The sequence below is a fragment of the Haliotis rubra genome, unplaced genomic scaffold (genome assembly GCF_003918875.1).
Source record: "Haliotis rubra isolate DU_JTF1 unplaced genomic scaffold, ASM391887v1 Scf503, whole genome shotgun sequence".
Lineage (NCBI taxonomy): Eukaryota > Metazoa > Mollusca > Gastropoda > Lepetellida > Haliotidae > Haliotis > Haliotis rubra.
In genome coordinates, this window is record NW_025767195.1 from 583,279 (window position 1) to 610,976 (window position 27,698).

At 40.8% G+C, this 27,698-nt stretch overlaps 2 protein-coding genes across 2 annotated transcripts in view; one reads left to right on the forward strand and one right to left on the reverse strand.

Annotated features, from left to right (window-relative positions):
- Positions 1-402: 402 nt before the first annotated feature.
- LOC124291966 (apoptotic chromatin condensation inducer in the nucleus-like) lies at positions 403-20,238 on the forward strand (the record flags this gene model as incomplete). Its single annotated transcript, XM_046729050.1, has 12 exons — positions 403-1,478; positions 3,074-3,122; positions 6,019-6,103; positions 6,681-6,823; positions 7,567-7,689; positions 8,081-8,180; positions 9,500-9,735; positions 10,535-10,642; positions 11,111-11,384; positions 11,932-12,035; positions 18,447-18,560; positions 18,992-20,238. Coding segments are annotated over 12 exons (2,607 nt in total), but the record flags the coding sequence as incomplete, so codon positions are not given.
- Positions 20,239-25,736: 5,498 nt separating this feature from the next.
- Positions 25,737-27,698, reverse strand: part of LOC124291973 (centrosomal protein of 89 kDa-like) — a 50,789-nt gene continuing 48,827 nt past the window's right edge. The window contains 1 exon segment of the mRNA XM_046729054.1: positions 25,737-26,708. Coding sequence (XP_046585010.1) covers positions 26,486-26,708 — 223 coding nt within the window. The 3' untranslated portion in view covers positions 25,737-26,485.

Here is a 27,698-nt window from a genome sequence, read left to right on the forward strand (position 1 = left end):
GAAAGAAACCAGTTCTAAATCTGAGAAAGAGACCAGCTCTAAATCTGAGAAAGAGACCAGCTCTAAATCTGAGAAAGAACCCCGTTCTAAACCAGGCAATGAGCCAAGTTCTATAGCAGAGAAAGAATCAATTTCAAAAGTTGGAAACGAGCCCAGTTCTAAAACGGAGAAAGAGAGTACTTCAAAACCAGAAACAGAGCCCAATTCTAAATCAGATAAAGACCCAATCTCTAAGTCAAAAGAAGAGCCTGACTCCAAATTGGAGAAAGAATACAGTTCCAAGTCTGAGCAAGATCATACCTCCAAAGAAAAGGCAGAATCTCAAGGCAGTGACAAGCCAGAAAGGAGAAATCGCTGGGGTCGTAAATCTTCCAAAGACACAGATTCTGTGGAAGCTGAGGCTGTCTCAAAACCAGGAACACTGCAGATATCAAGACAGATGAACATGCTAAAGGTGACAAAGAACTTGAAAAGTCTTCAGGCACCACTAAGCCTGGTATTAAGGCACCTGAAGAAGAAGAGGGGAAGGAAGAAGTTGAGAAATCTTCAAAGAGAAATCGTTGGGGAGCCCAAAATCCTACAGGTGACACATCTTCAAAACCTGAACCAGTAGAAAGTGACACATCATCTAAACCTAAAAAATCAGATGTAAAGGACACTATTTCTGGTGCAGAGCCTCAAAAACCAGACTCAGAAAGTACTGAAAAACTTCCAATCCCAGAACCAAGGGACTTGCAAGAAAGCAAGACTGTGAAAAGTGAGGAAGTGTCATTAAGTAGGCGATTTGGTGCCAGGAAGTCATCAGATGATTCCAAATCTCAGGAGAGTAAAACCAGGGATCAAGAAGACACAGAAAGACCCGCAACTAAAACCAGACGATGGGGATCAAAATCCTCTAAAGACTCCAGTTCAAAGTCAGAAGACACAGTTGCTGAAGCCGATTCATCAAAAACTGAAGAGAAAACCCAAGAATCAGAAAAGACTGAACCCAAAGCTGCAGAACTGATACCTGAAGACAAACCAGCCGATTCCACTTCACCAAAGAGAGCCGATTCCCCACCCAGGAGGGGTAGGAGATGGGGTGCCAAGAAAAACGACACACCAAAAGAAAAGGATGCAGATGATTCCAAGAAGGAAAAGGTGGAAGAACCTGAAGCCAGATCAGACAAGCCAGATTCAACAGAAGATTTAGACAGGAGCCAACAGAAAGTTGTTTCTGAGGCTGAAGAAGAGAAAGAAGCAGAGGCAAAGGACAACAAGCAGACGCCAGTTAAGAAGGTCCCTATGTCTGTACAGAGTAGTATCAACAGACGCCTGTCAACATCATCGGAAGAGTCGTCGTCTGAGGATGAAGAGCAGAAGGAGAGGGATGGGGAATCCAGTTCAGCGAAGTCCTCATCCGAGTCATCATCTGAGAGTGAGGAGTCTGATGCTGATGATAATAATGAGGATGATGATGATGATCGTAGTAAAGCCATGTGAGTGTTTACTATTTAGTGGATGTTGTATAGTTTGCTATATCACCAGATGGCACAGATAAATGTAAACAATGCATTATATAATATTTTCAAGTGAACATATTAGGGGTTTTATCTTTAACTGAGTGAAACATTAATTTGGCAATAATTTAAAGGTCACATGCAACGTAAAACACAACTTTGCAGATTCTGATACCTTTCGGTATGGACATACCGAAACAAATCGTCAAAAATGCAAATTCAACTTATAAACTTGAAAAATAACGCGATGAAAAAAACCACGCGAAATCGGAGTTCAAACGTTTCACTAATTTTCCCCAGACTTTTCTGGGAAAAGCGGGTTTCAACAGCTGGGCTGCGCTCATATGCACGCGCGCAAGTAAATAGGTTCAAGCGCAGCTTGGAAGCGGGTTGTCGGGTGAATACTCGGTGAAGGCTTTGGTGTAAGCTATTTTTCTAATGTTTTGTTGATATCACACAGGCGAGCTTTTATATGTTATGACAGTAAATTAACTGTTTATATAATTTCATTTGTCTATTTCACCACACGTTCTTCTTACGAGACACTTTCTCAGTTCGATACTTAAAAGCAATGTCATTATTTAGCGTTGACAGAATTTCTAACTGTGATATAGATATGTCGTTGTCACAGACAAAACTCAATGTCTTGTTTTATTGACACCTGTGTGTCTGCCTGCCTGTCTGCTAATGACAATATTCAATACACAGCTGCTATCACTGACCACATGCAATTTGAACTTAACACCAATCAGGCTATACACCCTAAACAAAATGCATTGATTTATGGCCCGAGTTCGGTCTCTGTCACGTTATGTAATTACACAGACAGGCAGGTGTGATACTTGGTACACATGACATGTTATGATGTCTGTTGATTGTAAAATGTTATACACAAATAATGAGCATGTATTTACAAAACCCAACATCTCTATATATACACACACAATGACCCGTGAAGTCATCTGCAAATGAACCAGCCGTTACACTTGAGTGCACACCCACCCGCTCTGACTGGATTCGGTATCCCGGCTGCTTCGTTTCTTGGGAAGTAAACCGAAGTACACAATATTGCACTTTTGATTTGCGATTGTACGCTTATAATTTTGTTTTTATGTTTTTTCATAACCAGCAATGTTTATTATATGTCATGAATAAGTGATAATTGTGTTTTAATTATGTTTGATTTTTTGGTTGCATGTGACCTTTAAGTAAGTATCTTGTCCTGACCTGACTATTGAGAGAAAGATTCTGTCCCAGCCATTATTTCTTTATATGTATAGGGCAGTGGGGTAGTCTAGTGGTTAAGGCGTTGGCTCGTCACGCCGAAGACCCGGGTTCGAATCCCCACATGGGTACAATGAGTGAAGCCCATTTCTGGTGTCCCCCGCCGTGGTATTGCTGGAATATTGCTAAAAGCGGCGAAAAACCAAACTCAGTCAGTCAGTCAGCTATATATGTATAGTATCCAAACCTAAGCATCAGGATATGTATGATATCCGATCTTGTTATCAAAATATTTGTCACATTGTAACACTGTATAACAACAACTGTATTTTAAACCTGATGTTTTAAAGGGATGCCGAGGAGACTGAAGATTCTGAGAGTAAACGCGAAGCTGACAAGGTAAGAGGAAGGGGTACAAAATGGGGTAAAGAAATGGGAGTAAATCAAGTGGGAGGGAGAGGCAAATCTGCTGTCAGAACTGTCATGGTGTTTTTAGTTGCTCAGACACAATGCCCACTTGTTTGTAAGTTCTCACCTGAAACCTTTCACCTGAACTGCATTATTCTTCATGGCTGTATATCACTGAAATGTTTTTAAGGAAAGGCAATATCTTGAGGTGTTACTCGGATGTGAAATATGAGGATTTCACTCCCAATGCGAGCAACTGCTGTCCATTCTGTATTTGCCAGATGCAGTTGCTGGAAGAAGCTGTTTATAATCTTAAAATGTTTTGGCATGTTTTGAATTCCATCTGTGATTCAGTGCATGCCTAGGAATACTTTGAGTAACTTTTTACCATCTATCTGTATAATTCTAACATTTTCTCTGAAGTTATGTTGCTTGGGCATTGTGTAATGGACTTGAGTTGCTTGTAAGTTGTTATTGTCAAACTTAAAGTTATTAGGCCTCTCCCATGATTTAATGACATACTATTACCTCTGCTGTCTCACGTGTACGTTAGAAAAGGGAGGTAACTACGTCCAACTGGGAGACACGGGGAATGATGCAGCTTGCCAAACATACATTGCGCCCGGATGCCAGACTCCCATATCTCTTTGGCCTCGTCCCTGACCTTTACCGCCTAATAGTTGCCATGGTTACCTGAAGCCGTCACCGGTTGTTGTTATGCTGAACTTTGTGACTGAAATAGCTTGAATGGTCGGTGTTACAAGACCATAGACTGTGGATGTGGTGTGAAAAGTGACAGTCCAGTTCGTCTTCCTGACAAAAGCCCATGATCTTATATTGAAGTTGCAGCTGAGGATTCTGAAATCCTTGTGCTTGAAAGCTGACATTACTTTGCCAAACATGCATACTGAACAATATTTTAAGCTTTTAACTGAAAGACTGTTTGTAGCAGGTCTTGTGAAAAGAAAACTGGAAAACATATACAGTTTTCAAAGATTAATACTGTGTCTTCAAGCGTGCTGAAGGTGTGGTTGTATCTTTGAGCTGATTGAAGGACTGTTGACAGTGGGCAAAGATCATTCATACATGTAGGATTATGGCACTACAAGACAGGACTCTTTCTGAAGTATTCCTTGAGTCTTCAGGCATGTACATCCAAATGTCAGAAGAATTGTCGAGGGTGAAATTCAGTCGTGTCCTCAATTGCCACAAGAATTTTGTGATACACAAGATGAGCAATATTGGAAAAGCCAGTAGCAGACTGTGCCAAGTGACTGAAAACTGTGGAAGAAAAAGATTCACTTTCTAAAGACAGTGATCTAGCAAGATTGTGAAGGTGTTGAACTGGATCTAATGTGTCTTGAAAGAGTTGAAAGTGGTGTCTCTACTGAATCGTTATAGCTGGACCAATCGCCTGAGATATGCAGCTGTTGGAGGACATTGAGTAAAAGACTTTGACAAGCCACACAGTACAGATACTACCATACATACATCTGCAGACCCACAACATATGATGAGAGTGTGAACACACAGCAATTACTGTGAACCGACTACAGATTGCTTGTGATGTCCTTCAGTGTGTGAAAGACTGTTTCTGACCAAGGTGACTGTGTAGACATATGTAGAGGTGGATATTTCACATGGTGTGTGCTTTATAACAGGCCAGAACTAGGGCCTTGGTGTCAAAGAGAACAGCTGATACAATGTGTGACACGTCATTGCCTATCTGTTGTGGACATAAAGCTTAATACTGCTTCACAAGTCTAGGACATAAAGAATAGTGCCTCACCTATCGAAATATTGCTTCATCTGTGAGAGAGGTGGAAAGAATATTCACCTGCGGAGAGTGATGCTTCGTCTCACAGAAAAGTGAAAAGAAAACTGGTTTAATGAAACTGATAAACTGAAACTTTCAAATTGTTCCTGAACATTTCTGTGAAAAAGAAGATCCTGATGTTAAACAATGGACTATATAATACTTGTCATACTTCATGACAATACTTGAACTTTATCGAAAGATTCCATTGTTGAAACCAATATGGCAGAAGAGCTGTTGCAGCTAATTGATGTCTTAACCTACAAGGCGAGAAAAACGTGGCGCAGAAAACGAGTCTGGCAACCAACATTTGCCCCTAACCCCTTGATGTTTTGTGTGTAGCTTGAGATCACTCAGTATATATGTGGGCAAGAACACAGCCATCACAAGTGACCACTGGTATTTGAACGTTCAGATATTACGTACAGTCCAGCTCTTTCAACTGTCATACTTACATGGTGGAAGCATACAACTTTGACCATATTGCTACGCTCAAAATATTTGGCAACAGTTTTGAGTAATGAAAAGCTTTTAATTCACAAAGCTCCCCAAATTTTTTGTAATTTCAGAAACGTAATTTCCTGCCATGTAATATGAAATGTAATCAGAGTTCTTCTTTCAGAGCTGCCGTATGGAAATTCCTTTTTTCAGTCTAATATTGTTTAAAAAGTGATACCTACAGTTGTAAGATGAAGTCAGATAATGATAGAAACAGTTCCCAAAGAAAAGTAGAATGTTACTGGGCATATATGTTCAGAATGAAAGCTGTGAGACCTGATAAGGAATTCAAGCTGCTTCACAGAGATGTTGCAAGGTGTTTTTATGTTTAATAAAAGGAAAAATCCCTTAAAATAATATCTTACATTTAGAATGGCAATCATTTTTCGACAGAGATCTGACAAAAATCACAAGAGACAGAAAGACGTCTTATTAACTAATCATTTGGTAAGTGTAGTACATCAGCGGTTTCTGTCAACTCCTTGCATTGTCTGAAGCGTATAGTGTATAGAACAGACGAAGGTTTGACGCCAGTAACGGGCCAGTGATTCAACATTTGGCTGGATATTACAGGCCGAGGAGGCAAGGAAGGCAGCAGCCGTAGCAGAAGTGGTGGTACCCCCTCGACGAAGAAATCTACTCTCCAGCTCTAATAAAGGTTCTTACTAGCCCCTTAGTGCATCTTCTTACTTTAAATCAGTCATTCACTGTTAGTGTTGAGTGGACCAATTCTCTAAGATGCTGCAACTCATGGTGCCAAGTTCCTTCCCTGAGTCACTGCAGGATGCAATCTAAGATTTGTGCTGATTACAGTTCTTGGTTATCAGCATCTTACAGGACTAGGGTGGTGGGGTAGCCCAGTGGTTAAAGCGTTGGCTCATCACGCCGAAGACCCGGGTTCGATTCCCCACATAGGTACAAAGTGTGAAGCCCATTTCTGGTGTCCTCCGCTGTTATATTGCTAAAAGCGGCGTAAAACTAAACTCACTTACTCACTCCTCACTCTTTCATGAATTATAGGGTTTCATTTTACATATCTGTAAAATATGAATTTATAACAAATTGAATTACAAAATTCCCAATGCATCAAAGTCCATTTTATTTAAATATTTCAATTTGCCTTTCCAGTATTGGTATATAATGACAGGTTTCCCATGATATTGTGGCTGGTTCAGACAGCATGACAATAACGTGGTTGTGCCTGGTGTTGGTGTAATGATGGTGTTCTGTTACAGGCAAGGAGGACGAGTCGGAGGAGAAGGAGAACATGGCAGGGGACAAGAAGGACCGCCCGGTCAAGAAGAGGAAGTGGGGATCATCGAGTGCAAAGTATGCCAAGAAGTCAACCAGTGTTGAGATCTCAACAGATTCACTCAAGGTAACTTGAAGTTTTACTGTTGAAGAATGTTGAGTTTATTTTTGTGAGATGGTGCATGTAGGTGTCCTTTTCAGGGATACTGTTTGTTCATTTTATTAGGAATATTCCTTCTTGTTTTGTGTGCCAGTGTGTACCAGTGATCAAGTAGACTGTGAAGGTGGACCTTAAACTTTAAATCTACTCATCAATAGTGACAATCAGTGTGTGAAAAAGCCACTGGCCTGCTAGCCTGTGGCTAGTAAAACTCCAGTTGGGCCAGTAAATCTCCACAATAACTGGTCAGACTGGCTAATGAATTTTCATGGGGTCATTTTGTAAATATATCACTCTCTCCAACTCGTTAAGTTATAATAGAATTTTAAATCATGCAAGATTATGGCCTCGTAAAAATGTTCATCATATTAGCAGCTTAATGATGAAACCTGGGTCAACATTCAAATTTTGGGCCAGTGAATTGTTTTGTGGGCTAGTAACTTTCAGGCATATCTAGCCTGACCTAGCAAAAATTAGAAACTATTTCACACACTGGTGACAATCCTTAGTTTGAACTATCACATTTGACAGATTTCACAAGTTGGCAAGCATCCATGACCTATTTTTTCCAGTTGGAAATTACGGTTTGAATTGGTCCCCACTAACTGAGGCTGGTCATAGATGGGTATGGATCAAGTGGTCAGCTGATTTGTTTGATCACATCAAAAACATGTTCCACCCTTGATTATTTACCTGTCCTTTTTTTTCAGGGTCTGATTGATGACGTGAAGCCGCTGAATGAGCCGGTGTTGGAGCTGGAAGCAGAGGGGGAGTATGGGTCTGAGCCAGAGGAGGACAAGCGTGACATCAAGATCAGGAGAACAGTTGTACAGGTAGCTCATGCAGCAGGGTTCTTGAATAGACCAATCAATGTTCATTTAGAGCAATGTTAGTTTGTTGTAAGAAGTGACTGAAATGGGGATCTGTTGGTGAAGGTTAGTTTAGAGAATCATTTTGACACAAATGAACAATATTGGAGAAATGCTTTTTCATTTTCACGTTTCACTATTGTACCAAGAGGAAGTTGTGACAAATTGCAATAGTTTGAAGCATTTGATCTGCATTGTCTAATGATTCAATCATATTCTATTGTCAGATCAGACTGAGATATAATAATGACTATTGATGCACATCTGTCTGTGTCAGGAATTCATAGGTCTCTGTTTTTTTAAAGGAAAAGTGTGGTGATATTTTGATTAACTCTGGTTTTGGTTGGTGTTGCAGGTCGTGAAGGATGAGGATGGTAAAGGGGAAGACACACGGCACACCCTCCTGGAGACGGACAACAACAGGACAGAGGAGGAGAAAGAGAAGGTGAAAGCAGGTAAGATGGCGTGCTGCTACCTGCACTCACACATGCCACACCCACAGACTGCCCTAGGGAACTTATTTCACTAAGTCCTGTTAGATAATGTTTTGCCCTTGAAGTAATGTCTGTCAGCGTTCTCTTTTCCTCCTGATTTGTATTTCTAATTTTAAACGGAAGATTTTTACAAGGATATACACCAATTAAACAGAAGTTGTTGTTCTTAACCTTTTATGTATTTTTATTTACGTATTGTAAACATATTTTCTGAGTGTATGATTATATGTTTTCGGACAGCAGTGTTTACTGACGGTATAACAAGGTTGCGTCACGGACATTGTGACCACTCTGCTGATTAAAATAGTTTATAAGTGTGACAAGAACCTGTATCATGAGGATACTATCTTCTAGAATGACAGTCGAAGAGATCATGCTATGTTTGTGAATGTTACAAATATTAATCACGATTATGACTCGCATTAAATTCCATATTTTTCCCCCGCCGTGCGTTTAGCGCGATGCGGGGGATATAGTATTAGGCTCCGTCCATCCATACGTATGAATTAGAATATCTTAAGAACCGTTGGCTAGATTCTTTTCATATTTGGTACCTAGGTTTATCACAGTATAAGAAAGGTCCCAGTCAGATTTAGTGACCTTGACCTTCATTTCAAGGTTTGCAAGGGGACTTAACGTTTTACTCTTGTCAGCGAGATATCTCGAGAACCACTCACTAGATGTTCTTGATATTCAACACCAAGCTTTATCTAGGGAAGGTGCAGGGCCCAGTCGAATTTGGTGACCTTCACTTAATTTTCAAGCTCACAGCGACACTTTGAAGATTTCAGTATGTTAACCTGCATGTTAAGATGGTCATCGAGATATCTCAAGAACCATTCACTGGGCTTTCTTCATATTTGACACCAACCTTTATCTAATGAAGGCGCAGGGCTCAGTCAATTTTGGTGACCTTCACATAAGTTTCAAGGTCACTGAGACACTTTGAAGATTTCAGCATGTTAACCTGAATTCACTGGATTTTCTTCATAGACTTTCAAGACTTTCCTTGAATGTTTTTCAATAAGCAATTTCTGTATTACCATTTTTACATATTTCATACACTATGACATTCATGTCAAGGTCAAAGTCAAAGTCAGTCTTGGAAATATTTGTGTGTTTGAACAACTAAAGAGAAGATATCAAGAGAGGTTGACTGGTCATGTTTTTGTTGAGATTTAACTTCATCTTAAACTTTCATTACTTTTTAAGTTTGATTTGATAATTTGTGGCGGGGGATTATGTCACCTTAGTAACAATGCTTGTTTTGTTTGGTTTAGAGCCGAAGATTATTCGTCGAATAAACCAGGCCTCACTCCAGGAGCCCGACGAACCCCAAGCTGCCCGCCGCTCACCATCCCCAGCAAGGAATCCAGTCTGCAACATCATCCACATCCGCAACCTCGTACGCCCCTTCACACTGGGACAACTGAAAGAACTGCTCAAGAGGACTGGCAGCATCCTGGATGGGAATGGTTTCTGGATTGACAAGATCAAGTCTCATTGTTATGTGACGGTGAGTCAGATAATAAAAGATCCAGTGATAGTTTTAGGATTGTCGTTTATGAGATTGCTTGGAGAGTCTGTTATAGGATGTTGGTGTCTTAAAGTATTTGGTATGGCACCCATCACCTGAATGGTCTATAGATATTTATAGATAAAAGCCCTTGATTTGGATTCATTTGACTTGTTTTGACATAGTATTGACCAAAATTTGAACTCAGTTTTAACTGAGGTTGATAATAGAGAGGCTTGTTTTGACAGATTTCACAGAAAGTATATTTGTCTTTAGTTTTCATCATGATTGGTTGGTTTGTTGTTTAACGTGGCACTCAGCAATGGTCCAGCTATATGGCATTGGTGTGTAAATAATCAAGTCTGGATCCAACAATCCAGTGATCAACATCATGAGCATCGATCTATGCACTTGGGATACGATGACACATGTCAAACAAGTCAGCAAGCCTGACACCTGATCCCATTAGTTGCCTTTTATGGTTGCTGAAGGCCAATTCTAACCCGGATCTTCTCGGGGTCAATCACATAAAAGCACATACATATAAGAACACATCCCTATATAAGCAATAACCTCGAATATTTCCATTAAACCCCATTTACCCCATCAGATTGAATAGTGTGTCGAGTGAGTGAGTGTTTTCATGGGGTCTTGGCAATATTCCAACAATATTACAGCTGTTGACTTAAGAAATGGACATGGTTATGATGAGCAAACACTTCCACCATAAGTCTACTCCATCACCAGATTCCTTGATCTCAGTGATAACACAAATAGTAATACTGTCATGTCCTTCCAGTACGAGGATGACGAACAGGCTGTAGCCACACGCAAAGCACTTCATGGAACTCGATGGCCCGGCTCCAACCCCAAGGTGCTCAGAGTTGAGTACGCCTCACAGGATGAGGTAGGTGTGAACAATAGCTTCAGCTTCAACAAGGCTTGTACATTCATATGCTTATAATGTGACACTACCTTCAGCATTATCTGTGACTTTTATGTTGCAAATGTTTTTGAGGAAGCTGAATTTAATGCATACCTCTATTGTCCCACATCAATAGTTTGTGGATCCACATCGGAATTAATGCAACATATGTGACATAAAACATTGACAATCGTTCTGTCATTTCTAAGAAAACTGTTAGTAAAACCATTTAGTGGCGGGATAAAGGGAAGTAACTCTGTCTCTTTTCATTCTCTTCAAGCAGCTGTCAGGTTGTATTTCTGGCAACCTTCAAGAGATCACTGAGAAAAGTAGATTTTCGCAAATGTATTCTATTTAACCATCTTAATATTTATAACTGAGGGACCCATATTTTGTATTTCTTATTCAAGTTGTCAAATTCGTCAAGCCTTTGATTCACTGCTTCTCCAGATTGAGTTTCACCGAGCCCAGGAGGAGAGCCAGGTCGCGTCTGCCAAGCCCAAAAAAGCTGAGAAAGAGAAGAAGGAGAAGGACAAGAAGGATGGAACGAGGGAAGTGAGGAGGAAGGAAGAACCCAAGCCTGTCCGAGAATGGGACAGGGACAAGGTGAGGGACAGGTCACCACCAGAACGGGAGAGGCGGAAGTCAACTAGGTCCCGATCAAGAGACCGGGAGAGGAGAAGGAAGGAAGAAGAGCGGCCTCGGGAGAGGAAGAAGGGTCCAGGTAAGCCATATATTGGTCCCATCCATCTTGCAGGGCACACAATAAGTAAAACTGGTATTCTGTTTCAGATGATTAGGAATTTCATGACGGGGTTTGCTCAGATTTGAAAGTGCTTGAATTTAACTACGTTCGATGAAAATTACTTGAATTTGAAAATCTACTGCAAAAGTACTTAAAAGTGCTGGATTTTTTTAACGTGTCCTTAAGAAGTGCTTGAAATTTCATTAAAATATTTGTTGTGGTTCCATCGATCTTTTGATTAAATTGCGTCTATTTCATGGTTCCTTACGTCATAAAGAAACAAAGAAATCGGGCGTTTGTGCTGCGTTCTGATAGATCGTTGTTAATGCTGGAAGCAGCAATGTCGAAACCGAAAGTGAAACTTCTGCGATACTTCTGGGAAAAAGAGTGGTGCTTGAAAACACATCATATGTCCATGAAAAGTGCTTGAAAAGCCCTTGAATCTCATGGGCTCATGGCTGTATGAACCCTGCATGAAAGAATGTTTTTCATTATCTTCTATTTGTTTTGTTTTTCTGCTCCACAGAGAAGAAAGTTGAGGAAGAAGCACCAGCTAAATTGTTGGATGATCTGTTCCGCAAAACCAAAGCCACACCTTGTATATACTGGCTGCCCCTTACAGAAGAACAGGTAGGTACCCATGGTACCGCACTGCATAATGAACAATGGGAGGGGAAAACATTCAAATTGAAATATAATCTGAAATGGTTCACGCTTTCCACAATTCCTTAGTTATGACTGTCCTACTGTAAGTTTCTTTGAACTGCTGTATGTAATTGTCAACTCTTAACAAATGTATTCTACATAGTGGAACAAAGAAGTAAAATACCACTCCTTTGTTCCTTAGTTGAGCCAGATGTGGCAGGTGATCTTTACCTTAGGTTTTGAGTCATATAGATTTATGTTACTGTATTTTCGCTGCAGATAGATCACGCAAACAGGGGCAAAACATGGCAGAGAGTCCAGATATTCCTTCCAGTCAGCTGCTAGCGACATCGATCTCTCTCCGTCTGGTGTTCTGCTAGAGACCCCTGCGGCAGAGGAACGTGGGACGCAGTCCGTTACCTCAAGAAACGACCGGCCTCCCCAGACATCCGCCATTGCAGACTAAGTCTAAGAGGGCCTCATCGCCGTCTCAACGCAGATTGAGGATTACCCAGGGCAGCGCAGACTTCCAAAGGGAAATCTACGAAGACAGCAAGAACTTTCTCAGCCGAGATCGTTCCAGCAGCAGAGTTGGGCCTCTACGATGATCAGCCGATAATCATCCCCGACTTACGCAGAAGAAGCCGACCGGTGTCAGCGACTGTGACTTCTGCAGAGATCTCCATGCAGCCTGATGCCTCTACACCATCGCCAGACGCCATTGATGTGAACCCCATCGCAGAAAAAGACGTAATTTTAACTTCGTCACAGATCATCCCAGAAGACATGATGCGCAGGATTATGAACATCATGGAGGACCACTACACAACTGGCGCAAGCAGGGTCCGAAAGTTTCGCCGAAGGCTCCAAACGTAGACAGCACCCCAGAGGCACCCCGTCAACGTAGCAGCTAAGACGATGTCACCTTCGCGAAGGAAGTCCCGCGACCACCTTGACGAAGGACCTAGATGTACAGCCTTCGCGAAAGGCCTTCGCTAAGGCGCTGGAGAGATCATCACCATCTTCGATTTCATCTCTAGATATGGACTCAGACCATCAGACATCAACGGAAGCCTTAGCGAAGGTCATATCATCGATCCCCTCGACCGACGCAAATGAAGCCAAGCGAAGGCATTCGCGAAAAGACATATGATTCCAGATCTTCATCGTCTAGAAGAACATCGAGGGACTGCCGAAGAGCTTAGCGGGCTATCAACATTCACCTCACAAGTCTCCCGAAGATCATCCCATAGGCGATCTCCACTCCGTTCATCACCAGGTCGATCACCCATCAGATCTCCACATAGAAAGCGGCGACAAGTCAACTAGATCGCATACAAACCTCATCAGATATTCAGACAGCTACACGCGCAGTCGAAGAGCATCTACAATTTATTAATGATGATGATTTTGAGGATGATGGAGGAATCATATTTTCTGATGCAGAGATCACGGTATTGGATGGTCAATAACCTAGATCTCACATCACCATCTAAAAGTGGCAATACAGCTCAGGCGTATTTGATGAAGGAAGATGATCCAGATGCAATCACTCTACCCCGATCGACCCGATTGCGGCAGTGCCACAGAATCTAGATGCAGCTTTCCAGAAAGCTACGAAAGTTCAGATACCACATCTACCCAACTTTCAAGCCAAGAAGTTCTCCACATAACATGGACTCCTTCTACAAGGCCCAGGACATCGATGAGAACTATAAGATCATCAGCGATGTAAAGAACAAGATTTACAAGATGGATGATCGCAGTTGGCTCATATAGAAACCATGGCCGAGAGACGGTATGTTCTTTGGGTTAAATAGATCTAGGACGATCAATGAGACTCTTATTACTAGATTCGAGGGATTCCACTGACGGAAGATGATAGAATGATTTATTCTGCCTTACTTATGCAAAAGAAAGATCAGCAGTTTTAGCGGATCATCTTACATCTGTTTCAGCAGCACTGACCTTAGCTCGTCGTCAAGGCCTCCTGCGCCTCCTGTAATTGGGGGAGAACTTTACAGCCCCACTTTATACAGCCCGTGGTCGACAACATCCATCTTTTGACGGAGAAATCGACAAGATTAAGCCAAGGAAGTCTCTAAGGATTCCAGGGAAGTCCTTATGATTAGATCGATGGACACACTAGCCAGCGTCATTCGGCCAGACTTCACAAAGATACTCAGGCAGATCTAAGTTCACGGGCCTACAAAGAGCAAGAGACAGGAAGATAGCCAGCTCTAGAGGTAAAGATTCTTTTAATTAGCCCATATGGCAACTATAGAGGAGGATCAGGAAGAGGCAGGACACCCAGAGGTTCCGCAATTATAGGCAGCTGAAACACAGGTTGGAACGACTGGAGTCTTCCACCCCCAGCCGTTCCAGTACAACCAACTCAAGTGGGTGGGCCTCCAACTACACTGGGAAAACTGGGGAATACTGCAAGATCCTTCACGTCTCCAACATTATTCAACACGCAGTTTATTATCCCTCTACAGGACAAGCCTCCGCTGACAATCAAACCCCCAAGTTCGATTTACAAAGCAACAACTACCAAAGATAAAAGAGGCTGTCTCATCCTCCTATCCAAACAGGCCATAGAAGTAATAGATCAAGCAAGCGTCTTAACCAGGTTTCTACTCCCCAGTTTTCCTAGTTCCCAGAGAAAACTCCACGGAGAAATACAGACTCATCTACAACATGAGCTTTTCAACAAGAACTATCTCGCAAACCACGAGAGTTTCGCATGATACATTTACCTCAGTTCGCCAGAGATGATTAGATCCTATGGACTACATGGGCAGCATAGATCTACAGGATGCCTACTTGCACATCCCCATTCATCCCGATTCCAGGAAATACCTACGATTTACTCTAGAAGGGCTACATTACCAGTGGAAAGTACTCCCATTGAATATCATCAGCCCCCTGGCTATTCCACGAGGATAACTTGAAACCGATTATCAAATTTCTACATCGTCAAGGGCTACGCCAGTGCGTTTTACCTCGACTGACGGGATACAAGTAGATCAAGATCCACTGCGTCTCAAACTACAGTTAAATTACATCATAAAGCTACTAACACAACTAGGTTGGTTAGTAAACTTACATAAGTCGGACCTAGTACCATCGCCAAGACCTACAGTTCCTAGGTATTCGATTCATCACAAATGCATAACCGTATTATGGTACCAAAGACCGTTGGCTCAAGATACAACAGACCATTCCACCAGCTCTACTCTCTCCGTTACCACTCTGCGACAATGGCAGAGCCTACTAGGTCTTCTCACATCAGCCCAAGACATGACTGTCACAGGCAGATTACAGTTCACGTCCCTACAGGTCCTCATCAGCGCACATCTCAGCGATGTACAACCATTCAGTCTACCGAAACATCTCAGACCACATCTACTATGGTGGACCAAGAATCGAATGTCTGCGAAGGGATTTGTTTAGCAGAGCAGGAATACAAAACCCATCTGTATGTAGACGCGTCACTCCAAGGTTGGGGAGCTCATCTCACCAACCACACGATATCAGGGTTATGGAATCAGCAAGAATGCAAACTCCATATAAACAGTCTAGAAATGAAAGCTGTAATCAGCGCCATTCTACATTTGGAGCACATTTCTACAAAATGCGGCGCCTAATGATCCATACAGACAATTCGACAGTGGCGTTCTACATAAACAAGCAAGGCTCAGCGAGATCGATGAACCTTTTGAACCTAAGCTTTCAACTGTTCGGGATTTAATACAAGATCTAAATCTACATGTCAAAGCAGTGCACATTCCGGAGCCAGAAATATACTAGCAGGCGCTCTCTCGGCCTCATCTACCATCACCGACAGAGTGGATGATCAACCGAGAGGGAAATTTTTGCACAGATAATCAAGCAAATTAGGGCCGCTAATAGACCTATTCGCCCGCGATTCAACAATCAGCTACCGACATTCGTGTGTCACCAGTCCCAGACCCCCCAAGCGCGGGCAGCGGGCTCTCTAAGTCTATCATGGGAAGGCCTCAATGCGTCGCTGCGTTTCCGCCGCCAGCAATAATACCTCAAGTATTACAGAAAATCAGACAAACACAGAGCCTACAACTCACTTTGGTGGCCCTACTGGCGGCCAGAGCGTGGTTTCCCATACTAATTCAAGAAATCGGGTCAACCAACACTGGAGCTACCCAAAGCTGGCGCCAAACCTGTTAATTCATCCTCACACCAGAACAAGTGCACGGAAACCCAGCAATGTTCCAACTACTGCGTATGGACTGTATACAAATGTGTTTAAACAAGAGAGGATATTCTGCCAGGGCGGCAAAAGCAGTCACGCTTTGCCTTTACGTTACTCAACTTCGTGGCAATGCGGCGACAAGTGGCACAGTTTGAAAATTATGCAACAAAGAAAGGGTTTACAGCAAGAGAGGCTTCACAACCCTCAAGTGGCAGACTATTTGTGTTACCTCGCCAAAACAAACATTTAAAAGGTTCAACGATATCAGCATATCTTGCGGCGCTTAGCTCTGTAATCACCATGAGAACGGGTGTCAAATTGACAAGATCTCCAGAGTTACTGGCCTTACTACGAGCTTTCGATTGGAGGACCAAAAGCGGAAGTTCCACGCCCCAGCTTGGGATCTGAATGTAGTGTTACAACACCTCCGCAGTGAGGTCTATGAACCCTTGAATCGACAAACTTTGAATTTCTCTCACAGAAAACATTGTTTCTGCTATCAGCTAGCCACAGCAGCAAGAATGTCTGAAATTCACGCTCTGGATTACTTAGAGGATACAGTTTGATGACAATCATAACACAGGCGCACCTCGGATTAAGATGGGATTTCATTGCAAAGAATCAACTGCCAGGTCAACCAGACAGATTATTCCACATCCCGGCTATCCTCTATTCTCGGATCACAAGATACACAAGACCTATCACTGTGTCGGTAAGAAGCTCAAAGTTTATTTTCACGACGATCAAAACAAGGAGAAGATTTCTCAAGCGTTTATTCATCCCATTATAAGCCTACGAATCAAACAGAAGTGTCACGGACCACAATATCTATTTGGATAAGGACTGTCATTCTCTCCGTGCCTACAAGGCAGCAGGCTTGGACCCACCAACAGCATCAAATCCACATGAGATCAGGGCACTGGCCTCTACCCTGCCGCCCTACACGGTAACTGTTCCTTGAACACGATTATGGAAGGATGCTATTGGAAATCTAACATGGTATTTGCTAATCACTACCTAAGAGACATCACTACAGAAGATGTCTCTGGCATTCACCATTGGGACCACTGGTCCCGCTCAGCAACTGACAGTCCCCTCGTAGGCGTTAAAATATTAGCCTCACAAGATTAATATGTATTTTTATACATACTCATCTAGCTTATAACTCTAACGGAGTTTTAGGGCTATGTATATATGTTCAGCTTAAGTATTCTACCTTAAGCATATACTTGGATATAGTCAATTTCAGTGCCTCTATCAGAGTCACCTATATATATATATATATAATTTATATGTATTGTTCAATATATTCATAATGTAATTCCCCTTTAATGGCTTTATATAACCTATGGTTTTCTTTATACAGGAAACATCCTAAATCTAAGACTTCATGAAGTTCCGTAGGGGATATTACAGTATATCTATACAAAATCACTAATTATAAATCCAAAGTATTCTGTTACCCACCTCCGTTCCAGTAGGATGCTACAAACAAAAGAGCATGAGTCAGGATAAGGGAAAATATGTAATTTTTAGAGTAAAATTGATATTTTATAATATCAATTTTACTCTAAAAAATTTTTTATAATTCTCAAAGGAAATACCAACATGCTGACTTTATTATGTATATGTTCCTGAGTAATTCTGTGCTATGTTCAGTGCTTACTTAAAAAAGACAAGAGAATTTTCTGCAGATCTGCATATTTCCGGGATTTTTGTTTCATTTTGAATGTTTTTGAGATTAATGTAAATCTGCATTAAAAGACCCCCAATACCCCCGGTTAAATTTTCAGTGTTTTTTTTGTGCTTTGCCGTTCTCATGTCTGTTAAAGCAGTGCCAGAGATGTATAAGAGATGCATCATCTCTAGTGCATTTTAAATTTCAAGGGGTCATTGCCTTTTGTTTAATTGACATATCTTTGAACTTATGTTATACTTTGATAATATTTTGTACCCGTGAAGATGCGGGTAAGAATTGATCTTCAGTAACCCAGCTTGTTGTAAGAGACGACTGAGTGGATTTTTGGGTCCAGACTTGATTAGTTACAGACTGCTGCCATATAGCTGGAATATTGCTGAGTGAAGAGTAAAACTACACTCATTTACTGATAATGTTTTGTTACACAGTATGAATTTATGCATATAACACGTTTGTTCGTCAGATTGAACTGCGTCAGCGTGAGAAGAAACAGCGACTGGATGACAGACTGAAACGCCGGAAGGAGGAAGAAGAACAGGGACACAGAGCAGGCCGAGAGGCAGATATTAAACGGAAGGTAGCCACTTACTTAATGTACCATCTGTAGTCACCTGTGTTATCAAGATGTGATCAGGGGTTTTGTCAGCATTCTGTTCCCTGAACTTTTAACATCTACACAACATGCTTTCTTATACAAACTGCCAGTCCTAGTCTTTTTTACTCCGGGAGGATATTCTACTCATATGAACATAAAGAACATGCACACACTTTTTATGTGTCATGTTTGCAGTAGACCTTTCTGTGCAAGTAAAATTTGTTACTCTTTCACATTCATTGTACAACTTTCGCTCATTTCCATAAAAAGAGACATTCCAAAAACACTGACAAAACATGTTGCAATCAAACATTCTGTATTTTTACTTCTGGAATAAGAGTTATCTCCCTTCTGTCATTCCACCCTTCTTGTTTATTCCACGTTTTCACAAAATGTTGCACATTTTCTCTCAGGAACCTATGGAAGTTGTTGGAAGAGATCGAGATATGAACAGGGATAGAGACAGAAATAGGGACCGTGACCGGGAACGTATGAGGCAACGAGAGCGCCAACCACCCCCGCGGCGCAGTGACAGTCGCAGCAGATCTCGTCCAGTCAGGGGCAGGAGTAGAAGCACCAGTGTCGGCAGGAATAGAAGGCGGCGATGAGTTATGTGTTTTAGTATAATGTACATTTTGTATGGTCATCCCTACAAGAAGCATTGTTTTAGTTGGGTATGCAACTGTTCACACACCACAATCATGTTTTATAGTTTTATTATTTAAGTCATGTAATTATGTACAGTCAATCTTCAGTTTTAAAACCCATGTGAATAGAGATGTTTTGCATTCATTATGTGCAGCTATTTGTGAAAATTGATGCAACGGATTCTTTGTAAATTGCCCGGGAAATTCACCTTGCCATCTTGAGATGTACAATATTCGATGGTTCTAGTCGCTGTTGGAACACCTGTTGAACAACTCCTCCATACTTGTTTAACACCTCATTCCTGAGGGTTCGTCCCATCATTATCATTATCATGGCACCATTGTTTTAAAAACTTGTGACTGGCATATCATTAAAAACATAAGTAGAATCAACTATTTTAATTAGTTTATAACCTCACGAGTCATTTTGAAATATGTTTTCAGACAGGTGTAACTGCATTCATTTAAACTGTTCAAGTTTATTCAGTCGTGATCATAATATTCCCAGAAATTTCAGATAATTTGTGCTCATGGATCCTTTCCTTCGCAGTAATTTATTTGGTTTCTGTCCTTAATCAGTGGTGAGTGTTTCATGTGATCTGACACAGCATCCACAGCATTTGTTGATTTTCTCATATTTTAATACATGAAGCATAAGACTCTCACTGTTGTCCTAAGGACGGACAACCGGTGCAGAGATCGTAGCATGGCAGCATGGAGAAACAGCTTATTCTTTCATCTTTGTGTTTTCTGTGTGCCTGAACGCTTGCTTCTGTAATCTAGAAAATAATGCCACACGAGCTGTGATGTTGATTTTGGCTGTATCAGGAGAACTAAATTGATTATCTGTGAAAGATTTTGTTTTTCGACTTACTCCACTGTGTGTGTGTGCGTGCGTGTGTGATGTTCCCATGTCTTTTATACACATGCTCTGTATTTCATAGGCTTTCTCTATGCTGTCATATTGTTGTATAGTTTTATGCAAAGCTCTGAAATAAAAAATTTCATTAACACAGGATTTCTGTTTTATTCTGTAGTTTTGGGGGTGAGGTCATGTCAGTGTCAGCTGTTTAAAAAACAAAGATAAGATCAGTTGACTTAAGTTTCTGCTTGGCAAATTATTATCAAGGCAGCCATGTGATGATATGCACCTGATCTGCACCAAACTGACCACTGTTGTCTAAAGTGTCCAGAAGTACAGATGAACTGCGTATCTGCATAAATTACGCAAATATTTATGTCAAAATCTCACTTCCTATTAAGCCTATTGCATACAAGTACGCCTAAATGTTTGTAAATACTCAATACATTTTATCTTACATGCGTATATACATAGAACTAAGGTATATTGAGAGGTCCTATTTCAGCACATGAACTTGGCAACTTGCAGTCATTTCTCATATTACAGATCAAATATAAATAACAAACATATAAACAAAAGTTTATACTATATTATATTTGACAATTAATGGAAAATGGCAAAATACCCAATAGAGTTTTTAGTGAGGTGGGTACAATTTATTTGGTTACTCAAAGGAAAATTAGGATACCCAATTGAGATGAATACCAGCAAGTACATAACTCCATGACCCATAAAGTTATCTGTAGCTCTGAGTGTTAATTTGTGTTCCATCCCTTGGGTGTGCCAGAAACACCCATCTGTGAATATCTGAATATGCATTACTTCAGGCTTTCCGAATACAAGTTGACACTCTGGAATTTCTATAAACGCTGCTCAACACAGGGTCAAACCAAACCAGGACATCAGAAGTCTCTACAGTGCCTGCCCTTAGAGATGTTCCTGTTGCCTTGACAACACACAGGATGTCGTGACATGGAATACTGCAGCAGTTGTCAGTGAACCAGAGGATTGTGCTCACTGGAAAATCCTTTATTTTTCCACCAAATTAAGGTGTTAATCTATTTAACATAACAATACACCATGATAAAATAAACTCTCTGGCAAGAATCTTTCCAATCCTTAAAACACAAACGACTAAGTCATGTTACATAGAATCTTTATTTCAAATTGATTTAAAAAATATAACAAACATATAATAACATAAAGTTTCAACTTGAATATCACAGTACACATAGACTTTAGATGACACACAACTTCATAAATATGGTCCTAATGTCATGAGAAATACTATTTTAGGAAGAACAGCTGGTTGTAGATACTTCTTGTTTAACACCATTCTTTACAAGAATCCTAATAATTTTCTGAAAGATATTGCTCCTGAATTATCACAATCGAAATATTCCTGATTTTGTGAAACAAGAAAACAACTTACAGATACAACAAGCAACTATATACATGTTTGTTTTCTGATAATTGTTTCCAAAACATGCACGACAAGTAGATATGAACCACAGGTTGAGATCATCAGTATATCTACATCAGCACCTAAGGAGGAGAGTTTGGCAGTAGGAGGATGTCTACTCTGCTGAAGTCATGAATGAACTAGGTCAAGCCAAATTACAAGAGTCCTATCCCATTATATCCTAAAACATGATTACAGGAAGTGCTGTAGATGATGACATTAGATGATATCATTTTCTGTCATATATCTTTTGAAATATATTTGAAACATGCAGTAGAAGGGTTTTTGTTGCTGTCCCTGAGGTAAACACAGTACAGGACAGTTCCTGAACCTTCCTATTACTAAACGAAGTCATGAACTTGGAGAAGTATGATATGTATATACAGCTGCTTCTAATCTTCATTTTGTTTGATGTTAAAATAAAAATGATAACATTTCTTGTAAGACCACGACAAACTACACATCGTGAGCTGCTGACCAGAGTCAACACAGGTGGCACACAGCCGTGCACAACCTTTTTGGACTAACTATTCTATGTGTTGTGGGGAGTCACACCCTATTGTCTTGACTCGTATAGCCTTACAGTTTCTGTTGTAGTGAGTGAGTGAGTTTAACGCCACACTCAGCAATATTCCAGCTATATGGCGGTGGTCTGTAAATAATCGAGCCTGGACCAGACAATCTAGGAATCAACAGCATGAGCATCGATCTACGCAATTGGGATACAATGACATGTGACCACACGATCCCATTAGTTGCCTCTTATGACAAGCATGGGTTACTGAAGACCAATTCTAACCCGGATCTTCATGTGTATTTAGTGTATTATTCATTCTAATTAAAAACAACAGCTCAAGGCAACCTGTCATCACACTGTTCTATGTAGACATTTCCAACCCTGTACGAACAAGCATCTGTTGACGGTTCCCTATGCAGTTACATTCTGTCTCCAGATGATGAATTGCAACAAAAATTGTAAAAGTCAATACAGTACACAGCAATGAAGACCCTGTACCCAACAATCTGCTGTTTGTTTATAAGACGAGCATATGGATGGCAACTTCTTGTTTATTGTATAACACAACGTGACTGCTTATATTGCATTAATGAATCGCAAAAAGGCCATTCAAAGCGAGGCGGTGGAATCAGCTGATCGTTTTCAGGTCATTTTGTCATTTTGTTGACGTTTTGCAATCGGTAATTCAAATCTGGCACTAGATGTCTGAATATCACACTTTTAAGCCTGCAGTGTATTTTTGCATTTGTACTGATGGTGCGTGTACTTTAATATTACATTACACATGCATGACTTTATTCATCTGTTAAATTTGTAAAATAAATAAATAATGCATACACATATCTACATGGAATTTATGTCATCAAAAACATATTTGATTTTAAACACATTTTCTATGTTAATTCCTAACAAACAGACATAACACTAAAGTTTTCTTCAGAACCGTTGAATGTAAATCAGAATATAAAGCTATAGCTAGATAGTGTATGGTCTGTCACGTGAAATGTTTTGTCAACATAATGTTACTAAAACAAGATACGTATGTCATTCTATACACACATAATTCTATCATACACATCCTCTTGGGTCATTTTCTGTCAACAGCTTGAAAAGAAAATGGCAAACTGCTTCTTTTTTTTTTTTGGGGGGGGGCTTTTTTTTCGCCCGCCCGCCCCTCATCAGCACCAGTTTGGAGATGAGAAACATAAAAAATGTGGATGGCCTTCGTTATACCTGTCACTGGAAACAGTTCTTAAGAAACTATCATGTAGTTATTTGTACAAGTTGACATCTTTAACAGAGGGGGCACAGCAGTAGGAGGAACAGCACATGCTACATAGTATACATCATTGTTGACAGACTTAGTGAAGTACAGGTGAAGCAGGACAACACAAGTTGTGTCAGTATGTGGTGAAGGCAGTACATGGTTCATGGACAGGGATGCAGTGAGAACCAGACTCATGTTTTCAAGACTTTTCCCATATTTCTCCATCATGTCAATATGTCATCAGTCGACTCTACTTCTAAATACACACCTGGACTGAGTCAGATATAATCATAAAAAAAACAATACAATTTTACTAATATAGCGGCAATAAGGCGACATGATATGGACAATTGTATTCACGGACGGAATTTACACCTCAGGATATATTCAGCAAATATAGTTCAGTAATGTATAAGCATAAATATGTAATATCACAAGCATATATTGCAATGTAGTCTTCACAAGACCTCTAATATCTCCATATGGAACTGCTGCCCCTGCTATAAACAGATAAAATCTAACTACAGTAGCTATGGTAACAACAGACTCACAGATCACTGTTTGTAGTTTATAACATGCTTTTTGACAAGCACATACAGCAAGCAATCAGGACCAGTTAATTACATGGAACTCAACCTAACAAAAGTACCAGGATCTGTACTTTATTGAGAAAGTGTCATCCCAAATATAACATATACTACCCATCAAAAGTTTAGACTCACTTAAAGCACTCACTATATGTTATGTATATGTATGTGGTTACATCGAAGATGAATTTCTCCACCAACTTGGGGGAACCAACTGAAAACCTTATGCAGATGAATTGCACAAGGATGATGCTTCAAATTGCGAAAGGCATGAGCAAATGTCGTGCATGTGAACAGATTCGTTTTGGTGTAAAGTTTTGTTAAGAATTAGCCAATTTTCACAGATTTTAATCATTTACTGAACTCATGACAATAATCTTTTCAATGTTACGAATATGTTTTACAATACACCAGTTCATAACTAAACAGTACCTTTAAACAGTATGGAATATTTTGCAAAAAGCTAGTTTAGAACAGTGGACAAGTAAGTGGCTACATTTACACTAGTGAGTCTAAATTGTTGATGGGTAGTATATGTTACATCTGACGACTTTCTAAATGGTATTGTGTATTCTTAGTCAGGACCAGTTCATCAATTTGTTATAACCGTGTTTGTTATATATATAGTTTACTGTATTTCATTCACTCTATGAGATGCCAGGCCTCAAATATACATTGGATTATACAGGTCATTATTTCCAGTAACTAGAAGCCAAGATCCATTTAACTACAATCATCGTGACTCCTATACCATAATATAGACTCACGACCATCGTAGAGTTATGATCCCTTTGTAATGAGTCCCTGGCCAGTATTAGACGCTCATTCCCTGATACTGGGACATGTTAGTGATTTACAATAACCAAGTCCTGCAACTGTTCCTTGTTTACCACTGTAGAATGTGGGACTCCTCAAGGTAGTGAGTTTTCACAATGTCCACAATAAACAGAACAGACACAATACTTTTAATAGACCAGGGCCCTTTCACAAAGCTCACAAAGCTCTCGTAACTTTTCTCGTAGCACTAATACCTCATATGTTACAGTATAGGAGGCACGAATGCTACGAGAAAAGTTACGAGATCTTAGGCTTATGAGAGCTTTGTGAAACGGGGCCCTGGCTTTCTAATAAATGAAATACTATCATAATTCTTGTACACACATTCTATGCATAGTCTAATTCTAATAACAATAAGTGAGTGAGTTAATATTTAACATCACATCGGCAATATCGCAGCCATGTCGTGACATAGTAACAATAAGCTAAAATGAGATGATAACAGTTCCTTAAGCATGTAAACAGAAATATGCAGCATAAATAGAAAATTTGAAGCACCTTTTCCTAAATTGTGCTTTTCTCCAGTCTGTACTTTTGACAAGCTCCTTGGCCTTTAAATCAACATTAAACTCTGCCAATAACATAATCAAACATCCAGCTTCGTAATGCTGTCATGGAGTGGTTCAGGAAATCTTGTTACTATAGAAGGTGTGATTCTCCAGACAGCATGTGAAATAGTAACTCTGACATTCTTATATTTGTGACCGCCTCCGTGGTGTAGTGGTTAGAGCATCCGCCCAGAGACGGAAGGTCGTGGGTTTGATCCCTGACCATGTCATACCAAAAGACGTTAAAATATGGTACTTGTTGGTCCCTGCCTGGCGCGCCTCATTAATGGGTACAACAAGGACTGGTCGGCTCGGAGTCAGTATAATGTGTCTGAGTGGGGTATTCATGCTTCACTGCGGCATGATATCTCAGTGGGCTAGCACTATAAAACCAGCTTCAGTCTGGGCTAGTACAAGCAGCCGCACATACACATACACACGCATGCACGTCGTCATATGAGCGAAATATTCTCAAGTAAGACGTAAAACCCAATTTCACCTCACCTCACCTCTTATATTGGTTTGTTGTGTACTGTCACACAGGGCAATATTCTACCTACATGTCAGAGGTCTGAAAATGATTGAATCTGGACCAGACAATCCAGTGATTGAAATCATGATCATTAATCTATACAATTGGTATATATGATATGCATAAATCAAGTCAGTGAGTCTGACCATCCTGTTGGTCACCTCTTACAACAAGCATGGATTGGTCAAGTCCAATTCCAACAGGATCTTCAAAATTCCAATTGGATCTTCAAAGTGACATAATACAGACACTGTCAACAATGGATAACAGAAGATTCTCAATATTTGACATATTCATAAATACCTACTAAAACATTTAATCATGAAACTTAATCTGAAACGCGAGTCTTGTTTCAAACAATGAACAAACTACTACTCATCCTAAAATGCCATTTGAAAAAACACATAAAATAACATAAAGCCACTTTTTCCTAAAATGTATAAAAATGTATGTGAATATTTGAATATTATCTTTAACAAATCTAATCGTGTTTCAATAATTTCCGAGATTTATGGGGTTGTTTCTCATAGCAAGGGCTTCAGGAACAAAGAGTCATGGCTGAAAGAATCACACGTCTGCTTCTTGTGAGTTGGTAGAAACTGGCCTCCCTGAAGTTCGGGGCAGACTGGCAAGGTACTGGTAAGGCACTCAGTGGTCCTCATCACTGGACAAGTTTAACAGTTCCTGATTATCTACATCTTCTACAACATCTCTCAGACCAGAATGTTCTCGGAGCTTGCGGAAACTTTTCTTCATGGTATCCTTCATGCGTAGGTTTTCTGAGTTGGCAGCCTGCCACACATGCTCAAGGTCCCTCTCCACTTCTCTGTAACAGGAGCAGAGATTCATGAAATCATGGTGGAAGGAAGGACTCTAATTCAACAGTCTCCTGATTCACTATAGCCAAGTTTCTTCCTCCAGTGGCCAGATAAAGCTGGACATTATGAAACCTGGTTATGCAGCAACCTCCCCCACCAACCTTTAGATCACACACCTGGTTGTACAGCAACCTACACTGCCCATCTCTTCTCATAAACCTGGATAATGTTGGCCATCAACCTACGCTACCCACCTCTTGTCATACACCAGGTTGTGCAGCACCCTATTTTACCCACCTCTTGTCATACACCAGGTTGTGCAGCACCCTATTTTAGCCACCTCTTGTCATCCACCAGGTTGTGCAGCACCCTATATTACCCACCTCTTGTCATTACACCAGGTTGTGCAGCACCCTATATTACCCACCTCTTGTCATGCACCAGGTTGTGCAGCACCCTATATTACCCACCTCTTGTCATGCACCAGGTTGTGCAGCACCCTATATTACCCACCTCTTGTCATACACCAGGTTGTGCAGCACCTATATTACCCCCTCTAGTCATCAGGTTGTGCAGCACCCTATATGCACCAGGCACCCTATATTACCCATCTCTTGTCATACACCAGGTTGTGCAGCACCCTATATTACCCACCTCTTGTCATGCACCAGGTTGTGCAGCACACCTATATTACCCACCTCTGCAGTCATGTACCAGGTTGTGCAGCACCCTATATTACCCACCTCTTGTCATGCACCAGGTTGTGCAGCAGGTTGTGCAGCCCTATATTACCCACCTCTTGTCATACTCCACCAGGTTGTGCAGGTTGTGCAGCACCCTATATTACCCACCTCTTGTCATAGGTTGTGCAGCACCCTATATTACCCACCTCTTGTCATGCACCAGGTTGTGCAGCACCCTATATTACCCACCTCTAGTCATGCACCAGGTTGTGCAGCACCCTATATTACCCACCTCTAGTCATGCACCAGGTTGTGCAGCACCCTATATTACCCACCTCTAGTCATGCACCAGGTTGTGCA